At 54.6% G+C, this 10,829-nt stretch overlaps 1 protein-coding gene across 4 annotated transcripts in view; it reads left to right on the top strand.

Moving 5' to 3' along the window:
* Positions 1-10,829, top strand: part of ANKRD11 (ankyrin repeat domain containing 11) — a 195,964-nt gene that overhangs the window by 170,447 nt on the left and 14,688 nt on the right. For 3 of the 4 annotated variants that reach the window (XM_053555393.1, XM_053555375.1, XM_053555384.1), the window contains exons 5-8: positions 5,867-6,037; positions 6,236-6,439; positions 7,490-7,632; positions 10,085-10,232. In XM_053555393.1, coding sequence (XP_053411368.1) covers positions 5,867-6,037; positions 6,236-6,439; positions 7,490-7,632; positions 10,085-10,232 — 666 coding nt within the window. Of the gene's footprint in view, positions 1-5,305; positions 5,403-5,866; positions 6,038-6,235; positions 6,440-7,489; positions 7,633-10,084; positions 10,233-10,829 lie in introns of all 4 variants that reach the window. The other variant, XM_053555403.1, reaches the window with a different exon arrangement.

Here is a 10,829-nt window from a genome sequence, read left to right as displayed (position 1 = left end):
GGAGTCCTCAGCTCTGGGCCCTGCTTGGTGCCAGTGTTGACCAGTGTGAAGATGAGGAGGCTTTGCCAGACGGCGAGCCCTTCACCTGCTCTGCAGTGTGTGCTGGACGCTAGTGGGCAGAGAGCCGACTTGCATCCCAAGACGGTATCTGTGACCCTCTGGCTGGGCTTCTGGGTCAGACCGTGCACCCTGACCATGGACCCAGGGCAGGGTTCATGGGGAACATGAGCCACTCACAGCAGGAGGAGCTGAGCTCAGGCAGCAGGGAGTCAGTGGTCTGCCCACTCCTGCCTGTGAGGGGTGTAGCTCCCACTTCTGCGTCATCTTCTTTCCCAGAAACATCGGCAAGCCATTCCTCATACTTCCTGCCGACTCCTAACCCTGGACCGCTGCGGGAGATCGGCTGGCCCTGACTGGCTGGTGTTGAGTGGGGCTAGGGCTGGGGCTGCCACTCTTCCTGAGAACTTGTGAGAGAAGGGTCCACATCTGAAGGAGACAAAGTCTGCTGTGCAGAAAAGTGTGGGTGGTGGTTGGGAAAGAGCCAGAGTGCCCATGGGGAGACGTCCAGCAGTGGGGAGGCCAGGCCTTGATGGCTCAGCTCTTCGGGTCACCTGCACTTGGGAAGCACATCCCAGAAAGATATTTTCAGGTAATTTAAGAATTCCTGTTTCTAGCTGGGTGTGGTGGCTCACACCTTTAATCCCAGCACTCCAGGAGGCCAAGGCGGGTGGATTGCCTAAGCTCAGGAATTTGAGACCAGCCTGAGCCAGAGGGAGACCCTGTCTCTCAAAATAGCCAGGAAATAGCTGGGTGGTGTTGTGGGTGCCTTTAGTCCCAGCTATTTTGGGAGGCTGAGGCAAGAGAATTGCTTGAGCCCAAAAGTCTGAGGTTGCTGTGAGCTATGATGGCACGGCTCTCTACCAGGGGTGACAAATTGAGACTCTGTCTCAAAAAATAAAAATAAGAAAGACTTCCTGTTTCTCAACAACCATTTTCTTCTCTGGACAGTTTCTTCTTGCACAAAGGGAAGCTTGTGCTGCATCTCTGTGAGGGCCTCTCAGAAGGGCGCTTAGCCAGGGGCCAAAGTGGGTGTCAGTGTAACATGGCAGGATGGGCCCCCAAGGTTGTCAGGACCAGTGTTTGCAGGAGACTCTACGGGTCAGGGTAGCAGCATCCACAGGGCCTGTAGGGAAGAGGGTGTGGACAGACCCTCCCTCATTGCGGTTGCTGGGTGTGCAGACTGCCCCAGCAGGCTGGAGAGCCGGGCCAGCCCAGCCCTACCTACCTCAAGCAGCTGTTTCAGTGTCATCCTTGCCTGGGGGGAGAGAGATGTGATCAGCTTCTGGGGGCTGGAGGCCCGTCCTCACAGTTGTGGGCAGTGACTTTATTTGTGCATTTGAAAGTCCTCATGAGGCTTCAGAGCCATGAAGGTGAAGGCAATGGGCAGAATTCCACAGTGCTGAGGGTGGGGTGGAGCCCTTGGGCCAACCTTGGGCCTATGCTATGTCAGCGATGCCAGGAGCAGTCATACCCAGGGCCCAGAGCTGTGAGTGTCTCTGCCTTGGAGCCAGGCCTGAGGCCTGCTGGGGAGCTGCTGGGTGAGGTCCTGGGCCCCTCTAGAGGCCCAGAGGTTGTCAGATGCTGGGGATGGGAAGGGGCTTTGAGAGACCACCCCAGAGAGACTTAGCCTCTACCAGGGCTGGCCCCCAGATTTGTCCTACTTTGTGCTGTTGGGAATGCCATACAGTCCCTGAGGCCATAAGCAAAGCAAAAGCAGATAGTCTGGAGAGAGAGGTCGCAGGAAAAAAGTCATCCTGTAAAGGTCAACAGGGGTCAGCCCCAGGGACTCCATGTTGGAATGATGAGATGCTCAGTATAAATCAAGAGAACATAATGAGAGAAAAATACAAGCAAGAAACAAAGGATTGTCAAAGAAGATTATGTGGGTGTTTAAGAAATACTAAGTAGAATATCTTGAAATAAAAATTATAATCACTGGGCAGCACCTATAGCTTAGCAGGGCACCAGCCACATACACCAAGGGTGGCAGTTTGAAACCAGCCCAGGCCTGCTAAAGAACGATGACAACTGCAACCAAAAAATAGCCGGGCGTTGTGGCGGGCACCTGTAGTCCCAGCTAAGCCCAGGAGTTGGAGGACGCTGTGAGCTGTGACACCACAGCGATCTACCAAGGGCAACAGCTTGAGGGTCTGAAAGTTCTCATGACAGGAGCTGCTCAGACCAAAGCACAGAAAGGTGGGAGTTTTGGAGGTGTCAGAAGAAGAGTGTGACACCAGGGGACAAAAGAGGACTTCAAGATGTGTGGAAAAATAAGTCCTCAAGTTTGGGAAGTATAAGGACCGAAGCACAGAAAGGTGGGAGTTTTGGAGGTGTCAGAAGAAGAATGTGACACCAGGGGACAAAAGAGGACTTCAAGATGTGTGGAAAAATAAGTCCTCAAGTTTGGGAAGTATAAGGAATTAGAAACAGGGAAAGGAAAAACAGCTCCGCATATGAGCACCTTGTCGTGAAGTGACAAGCAGAGATGATGTTAAAAGCAGCCAAGCAGAGAAGACTGCGCCTGCATGGCAATATTGGGCAGGTCACAGCCCTGCCCAGCTCTCAAGTGGGGGAGCCAGCGCTGCTACTGCTCTGCCCGCAGCCACAGGAGCCCAGAGGCCATACTTGCTGTCAGAAGGCACTGCTTCTGAGGAAAGCCTGTTTTCTGATGGACACATGAAGGAAGTGGGCTTCAGCTCCCACACCCCAGGGAGGGCCCATGCTTCAGAGTGCTGGGTGGTGGGAAGGAGGAGGGTACCCAGAGGCTGGTGACTACCTACCCTTGGCTGCTGACCTCACGGCAAGCCAGCAGGTGCCTGTGTGCTCCAGGAGACACAAGCCTTGATTTTAAATGCAGCAGGTAGCTGTCTGGGCTTGTGTCAGCCCAGTGAAAGTGTTACACCAGACATCTGTGTGCTGAGGATGACAGCAGACACGTTTGGCTAGCAGGAAGAGCCTTGCTTCCATGCTGCCATCACCCACAAAGCCCCCAGAGCCTGCAAGCTTTGTTCAGACTGTAGGATATGCTTTGAGGGGGCACTGGTGATCAGAGGCACTCTCAAAACACATCGTATGGTTCAGTACAGACTCAAATTCTTGTGCCTGCCCCTTTTTCACTGTTCAACTTGGCGTAGACCTTTTGGGATACTTGAAGTAATACAGTTTGCTTTGCTTCCCTTTTAATAACAGGCACTTGGTAGTTATCCTAAGTGGCAGCTCTGAGAAGCTCCCCATCCACTTTTATTAGTAGACGTGTGCGCAGCGCTAGCTGGAGCACACCTTGGGTCTTTCTTACCTGGCTGTGCAGCTCTGAGGCCCTGAAAGGTGGCAGGTGCCCTGCAGAAGCCCCACATGGAGGGTCAGAGCCATGGGCTGTGGGCTCCATGGTGCCTCTACCAGGTGGGCGGTGCCCCTGCTCTGGTGGGAGGTGGGGTGTCCATCTGCAACTCCTGCCTGGGAGGGACTTGTCACTGCTCATTTTGGAGAAATGGGCGTCTCCAGAGTTCTGAGTTCATGTTGGATTCTTTCTTTGTGTTAGGACAAGTGAAATGTTCTGGTTAAAGCCAGGGAGAGGGTGTGAAAAGTTTGCTCTTCCGGAGTGTGGGCAGTGTGAGGTCCCTGTGTAGGGCTCTGGGTGGGGTCCACTCTTTCCCTCCATGTCCCTGCCACAGGGGAGGAAACTCAGTCCTTCCCTGAGGTAGCCGAGGGCTGCAGAGGGGATGCATCCCTGCTTGGTCTGCTCATAACTGACACACACCAGAGACAGGCCTGGGTGCCTGGGGCCACCCGCAGGACTGGGCAGAAGAGCCCTCATGCTTCCCATTGCCTCCCAGTCTCAGACTAACCACTGCAGAGCAACCCCTGGCACACTCCTGCCAGGGTCCCTCCGTACGAGAAAACATGGCCATGTGTGACCCTGGAGATCTGAGTACCTCCAGCCTGGTCTTGCTGTTCTCTGTGTCCAAAGCTTTAGACCCCACTGCGCTGGGGTATGGGGGCAGGTCTCCTAAACCATCTGTGCTCAGTCAGCGTAGGGGCTGCACAGAAGGTCCTGTCCTCCTGGGGGATTCTGGGCACTGTGTGGAAGCTGGTAGGGCTAGAAGTTCCCAGGCACAGGGCTCCTCTGGAGTCCCACCCCTCCCACTCTGTCCCATGTGGGTAGTGCCATGGACAGCAGGGGCATCCCAAGAGAAGTGCAAGGACATGCAGAGACCAGTAAACACATGGCCCTGCCCAGCAGTGGGGCCCAGGTGCCCTTCTGAAGTGTGGTCAGTTCCCTGGGACTGCTGGTCTGAGCTGGACTATCTGCCGGCTCCTGGTCACCTGTAGCCCTGAGGCTGGGACTTGCCAGCCAGGGGGCAGGACTATTCTGTCACCACTGCGTTTGACAGCTTACAGGTAGTATGAGGAGCCAGCACCACAGTTCAAGTTTTTGGAATTTTTTTTTCCTTTTTCTGATCAGTGCATCATGGATTGTTTAAAAGGCAGCTGGTTGTGTCAGCCTGCAGCATTCAAGGGGTCTCACCTGTGTTTGGTGGAGCCAATAGATGCAGGGAGGCTTTCTTCTGCCTGTAGGCCTGTCAGCGTAAAACGTGCAGGCAGTGTCCTCAGCACATCACACACAGAGCCCTGTGGGGAACAGTGAGGGGCCTTGTCCCAGGAGCAGCTGGCAGGGCTGGTGCTGGAGGCCAGTGTCTCTCTGTCCAGGTTGGCATGTGACCCGCCGAGTCACCCCCTTTGCTAGGGTTAGATGCCACTCGAGGGACCAGTTACATCCTGACTAGAGGGCTTCTTGGCTGTGTTGAGGGGAAAGGAAGGGGGGACCTCCCGGGGAACTTAGAGAGGCCTGTGTCTCCCAAGATGACCCTCCCCCACCCCAAGCCTCATATGCCTGCAATTTGTACCCCACAATCCAGAGCACCCCAAAGCCATCTCGGCCCTGTGGGCCTCCACCCAGGCCATGGGCAGTTGGAGGAGGATTCAGAGTGCCTGGTCCCTGATGATGGTATAACCAGGAGGCACCTGCAAGGGCAGAGGAGGTGGCGGCAGCCATGCTCCTGATCAGGATGCCTGGGTGTCTTTTCTCCCACCCTGCCTCTCAGAGCAGCTCACACAGTGTTTTTGTCAGAGGCCGCAGGGCGCTCTGTGACTGGGAGAGGAGCTAGGATGTGCTTATTGCGAGGAGGCTGAACGAAGTGCAGCTGTCACACCGTGTCTGGTTAGTGCTCTGTGTTGATGCCTTTAGATGCCTCCAGCTCAGTCCATGCTGTGGTACTGCAAGGCTGGTGCGCCCCTCGAAGCACCATGGCATGAAATGGAGGTTCCTAGAAGCAAGAAGAAAGGTACGGTACTGACAAGTTGGCCTTGATTTATTTATGTATTTTAAACTGTGTCTGCCATTCTATATATCTGCACTGTTGGTTTGGAGGAGGGATGGGGAAGGCGGAATTTAATCACAGACATGCGTGTTCACAGAGACCTGTGTGAGCAGGTCATCAGTGCTAAGCTGTCCCACCGCTTTTGTGTGTGGTGTGAGGTCCAGAGAGGTGCTGGAGTGAGCCAGCAGTTGGTGGAGGCCCCAAGGAGCCGACCTGCCAGGCTGGTGACAGGTGTCACCGTCTCTCATGGCGGGCGGCTTCATGCCCAGCACTGCTGTGCTCTCCCCTCTCACAGGCCTTCCTCTGTGCTCCGCAACCTGTCAGATGGATACAAGGCGCAGGGCGCCTACCCTTAGGTAAGGACCTGGGTTCTGAGGACTCGTGGCACGAAATTTGCCCCCCCCCTCTCTCCTTCACCCACCTCACAGAAAAGCAGGGTCCTGAGAGGAAGCGGATTAAGAAGGAGCCGGTCACCCGGAAGTCCGGGCTGCTGTTTGGCATGGGGCTGTCGGGGATCAGAGCCGGCTACCCGCTCTCTGAGCGCCAGCAGGTGGCTCTTCTCATGCAGATGACAGCAGAGGAATCTGCCAACAGCCCAGGTGAGCTGGGGAGTAGGACCCAGAGGGGCTCTGCTTGACCAGTGCTGCTGTACTGTGCCCACACAGGGAACACTGTGGTCTCTGGGGACACAGTGCTCCCAGGGTAAGACCCTGGGCAAAAGCAGCCCCGTTACCTCCTGAAAATGGCCCTACACAGCCACCTCTAGTGACATCCCCTGTCTCCTCCTTGGCCTGCAGTAGACACAACACCAAAGCACCCCTCCCAGTCTGCAGTGTGTCAGAAGGGGACACCCAGCTCTGCCTCCAAGACCAAAGACAAGGTGAACAAGAGGAACGAGAGGGGGGAGACCCGCCTGCACCGAGCCGCCATTCGGGGGGATGCCCGGCGCATCAAGGAGCTCATCAGCGAGGGTGCCGATGTCAATGTGAAGGACTTTGCAGGTGAGTGCCTTACCTCGAGTCGGGGTGCATCCTGCTTTCCAGGCCCAGGGCTGTGTGGACAGGTGTGCAGATGGGACTGCCCTGTGCAGACCCCATGTAATTATAAATAATTCTTATTTTTCATTATTTTCCAGGGAAACTAAGGAATTAAAATTCTTCTGTGGTTTTAGGAAAAGCCAGTGCCTTGTGTCTATAGGGAGGGTCTTGTCTCTGCTGGGCTGGACTGTAGCCGTGTCCCTGGCACATCACGGCCCAGCAGGGCTAAAGACAACCCTCGTTTGGCCCAGAGTTTTGCTCGGAAGACGAACCAAAATGGCAACTCACCTTTTAAATGGCAACATAGACGGGCAGGCCTTCCTAGCACTGATGGAGGCCAAGGACTGCTGTGTGTTTGGAGGCCCACATGGTGCTCATTGCCTACCTACTCCAGAGCAGCCTGTTCACAGTGCAATGAACAGAAACAGGGAAATGGCTTTCATGTAGAAGCTTCTAGATTTTCCTTACTGCCCTGATTTATAGCTGTCTGAATCATACTAATTTAGCACCATTTTTTGTAAAGCAGTTTTTGTAAATGAAGCTTTTCCAAAGTCCTGACATTGACTTTGTGGGGCTAAACCATCGGCACACTGAGCACAGCCCCCCAGTCTGAGGCAGGCTCAGCATGCACTGAATCAGCCTCAGATTCCCTTTTTTGGGGGGTGGGGCAGGGTCCTTTGCATTCACTGGTTACTGACTAGGGATGTGGCCCCTATCCGTTATACTGTGTGTTCACCGTTCCCCACCTCACTGGATTATTAATGCAACTGGTCCTTACAGGCTATTAATGTGCAGGGTTCACAAGATGGGTATTTACTGTGCTACCAGGTGCCGCTGTGAAGGGCATTGAGGCCTTCCCTGGGCTGGCACCTGGGCTGCTGCTCTTCTGCTGGGCAGCTCCCCCCACCCTCCACCTCAGTCCTGGTCATTCCACACAACCTCAGGGCCCTGCCTCAAGAGAGGAGTCAGTTTCTTGAGGATTCAATAAGGTATGTCCTGAGTGTGTGCTTCCAGGCTGGACTGCGCTGCATGAGGCATGTAACCGGGGCTACTATGACGTCGCGAAGCAGCTGCTGGCCGCGGGTGCGGAGGTGAACACCAAGGGCCTGGATGATGACACCCCCCTGCACGACGCCGCCAACAACGGGCACTACAAGGTCGGCCTCCTTCCTCGGCCCTCCTGTCTGGCCTGTCCTCTGGTGTCTGCGCTATGGCGCAGCTCATGATTCCCTCCTGGCCCCTGGCCACAGTACTGCTGGGCCTGACAGCTGCAGCTTTACCTCCCCCTCTTTGAAGGCACCACTTTCCTGCTGCCTGCCCCCAGCTTTCCCGTCCTGGGTTAGCATCTGGACAGCCTCCTGGTTTTCACAAGTACCACCTAAAGCAATGTGAAAGGCTCGTGTCCACTGGCCATGTGTGTGTGGCTGGACATTAGGAGGTGAGCGATAGCACCCAGGTGGAAGCAAGGCTGGTACCCTTGACCCCTCCAGGCAGGTCCTTCAGAGTCTGGGTGGAGGTCATGCCTAGAGCCACAGCCAAAACCCAGGCTGAGGGATCTTGATTAGGAAAGTGACAGTTATGGGCAGCCCAGGAGTGGGGAGCCCGGAGGGGACTTGGCCCTGTAGCACATGGCTGCTTCCAGGTCTGAAGCTAGAGACCCAGGCAGTGTGCCCGGCCTGGCTCATTCGCTTGTGATACCTAGCTGGAACTGTTGCCAAATGCCCTTAGAGAGCCCCCAGCCACAGATAGGACAGTCTGAATGTGGTGTGGCGGTCAGAGCTGGTGGGTCTGACAGGCCACACCTGTCTGAAGTCCCAGTGCCCTGTGCGGTGGTTCTGCCTGGTCATGTTGGGAGGTGCCGGTGACCTCCAGCATTGGGGTTTGGGAGGGGTATGTCCTTGGGGACAGGGAGTGCTGAGGACACTCTGCCTTGAGAGATTTCTAAAAGGACTGGCAAACGTGAACAGTGATTACGTATTTGATGTTAAGAAAGTACCCTTAAATTTTTAGTTAAGGAAAAGGCGTCATGATTTTTTTTTTTTTCCTTTTTTTTGAAACAGAGTCTCACTTTATAACCCTTGGTAGAGTGCTGTGATGTCATAGCTCACAGCAACCTTAAACTCTTGGGCTCAAGCAGTTCTCTTGCCTCAACCTCCCAAGTAGCTGGGACTAGAGGTGACAGCCACAATGCCTGGCTATTTTTAGAGATAAGGTCTCGCTCTGGCTCAGGCTGGTCTCAAACCTATGAGCTCAGATGATCCACTTACCTCGGCCTCCCAAGTGTTGGGAATTATAGCCACCATGCCCGGCTTGTTTTGTTTTTTAAAGGGGCCTTTGCGAGAAATCTACTAAAAAGATTGATACAGCATCTGAGGTTGTCTGAGCAGCACCTGGGTGTGATGAGCTGTGAGTGGAATGAGGCTGTGAGCTGGCAGGTGATGGGGCTGCATTGGGCATCGACCTTTTAATCTTCACACTTTTATAATTACCACTTTAAAATCTTTTATTATGAAAAATGTCAAATGCCATAGAAACATGGTAGGCAGATCATAGCCTGAAGATGCCATGTTGTGACCCTGGAGCCTTGGGTGTGTGGGCTTCAGTGGGGAGTGACCCCAGATCCCCTAGGTAGGCCCCGAATGACCACACAGGCCCTTAGGGCTCAAGAGCCTGTCCTGTTGGAGTCAGACTCCAGCATCAGAGGGACCCTGACCTGTGTTCCTGGCCTTAGAGAAAGGGACCCAGGAATCGGTGGTACCCAGCAGCTGGGACAAGGACCTGAGTCCTGCCCGAGACTTGAAGTGAAGGAAAGGAAGGAGCATGCCCTGCTGGCATGTTAGCATTGGCCCGGTCCAGGAGGCTGATCTTGGACCTTGGGCCACTGTGGACTGGGTTGTAGGGATGTGTCCGGCAGGTGTAGAGGCCTCTGTGATGGCCCGTGCAGACATAGACCCTGGGAGTGAGGAGGGCTTATGTTAAACTTCAGTAAGGATTCTTTGAATGCTCTAATCTCAGAGTGGACGAAGGTTGAGATTAGATATGATATTTATACTTGCCTTCAGTGAACTGCTGCCCTATGCATGTGAGACACAAACGGGAGCACAGCTTGTGATTGTCACTGTGGACGTTTCTGTCCTTACCCATGTAAAATCAAGCAAGGAAGAGGTTATCTTTTTTCTAATGTAAATGAAAATAAAAAAATAAAGCAGTGTTTAGAAACTTGGTATCTGTTTCTTCTATTTTGTGCCCCTGCACCCTGATAAAAACTTGCCCCTGAGTTGCCAGAACCCTCCACAGCTGCGTGGAGCTCCGCCTGCTCACTGTTGGCTGAGGGATACCTTCTGAGGTGACCCGGGAAGGAGGAGGAGTGGTGGGAAAGTGTGAAAGAGGCAGCAACTTCTGAAGGGAGCCCAGAAGCAAGCCCAAGACCCCACTACACCCTCAGAAGAGCGATGGCCATGCTGGGCACAGCCAGGGACCTCTGCACAGTCGCCTCTCAAGTGCTCGGACTGCGCGGGGCTGTTCTCGGGTGGGCTGCAGGTTTATACAGAGCAATAGAGTGGTCACACCCTCAGACAATGCCCTGATACGGGTGTCTGTATTTTGTAGGTGGTGAAGTTGCTGTTGCGCTATGGAGGGAACCCTCAGCAAAGCAACAGGAAGGGTGAGACGCCTCTGAAAGTAGCCAGCTCCCCCACCATGGTGAATCTCCTCCTAGGCAAAGGCACATACACATCCAGCGAGGAGAGCTCTACTGGTAAGCCGTGCCGCCTTGGCACATGTTTGCACACAGGGTTGGGGGATCCGGGGAGTGTGTGCATGTGCAGGCTGGGTCTCCATGTTTGTGCATGCGTGTGTGCAGGGCAGGCCGCCTGGGTGTGTAGGTGTGTGCACATGCCGGTTGGGTGTCTGTGTATGTACATGCATGTGTGTGTGTTTGTGTGTGTGTGCACGCAGGTGGGGCAGCCAGGGAGGAGGGGGTGGTGTGTATGTGCAGGCTGGGCTTGTGGTAGGTGTGTGCACACATGGGCAGGCCAGGCCACCTGATCTTGTGTGTATACATTGGGGGAGTGCGTGCATGTGCACAGGGCAGGCACAGGGGCTTTCTTCTGTTGTGATGGCAGGGGCTCGCTGTAGCGCTCACACCTGGCATTGTACCCATAGGGCTGCGCTGCCTAGGCACTTCATTGTCAAGGAGCCTGCCATGCCAGCCCTTGTCTCTGAGCGAACCTCTCTCCTGTTTTCTTTCACCTGGGGTTGGCCTCAGCTTTCAGTCAGTCAAGGGAGGTGCTTCTCCACATACAGGGTGTGGGCAGCCAGGCCTCCCTCCTTTCCTGGGGTGACCAAGCTTTGG

Source organism: Nycticebus coucang, chromosome 2 (genome assembly GCF_027406575.1).
Source record: "Nycticebus coucang isolate mNycCou1 chromosome 2, mNycCou1.pri, whole genome shotgun sequence".
Classification (NCBI taxonomy): domain Eukaryota; kingdom Metazoa; phylum Chordata; class Mammalia; order Primates; family Lorisidae; genus Nycticebus; species Nycticebus coucang.
This window is presented reverse-complemented; position numbering and strand designations above follow the sequence as displayed.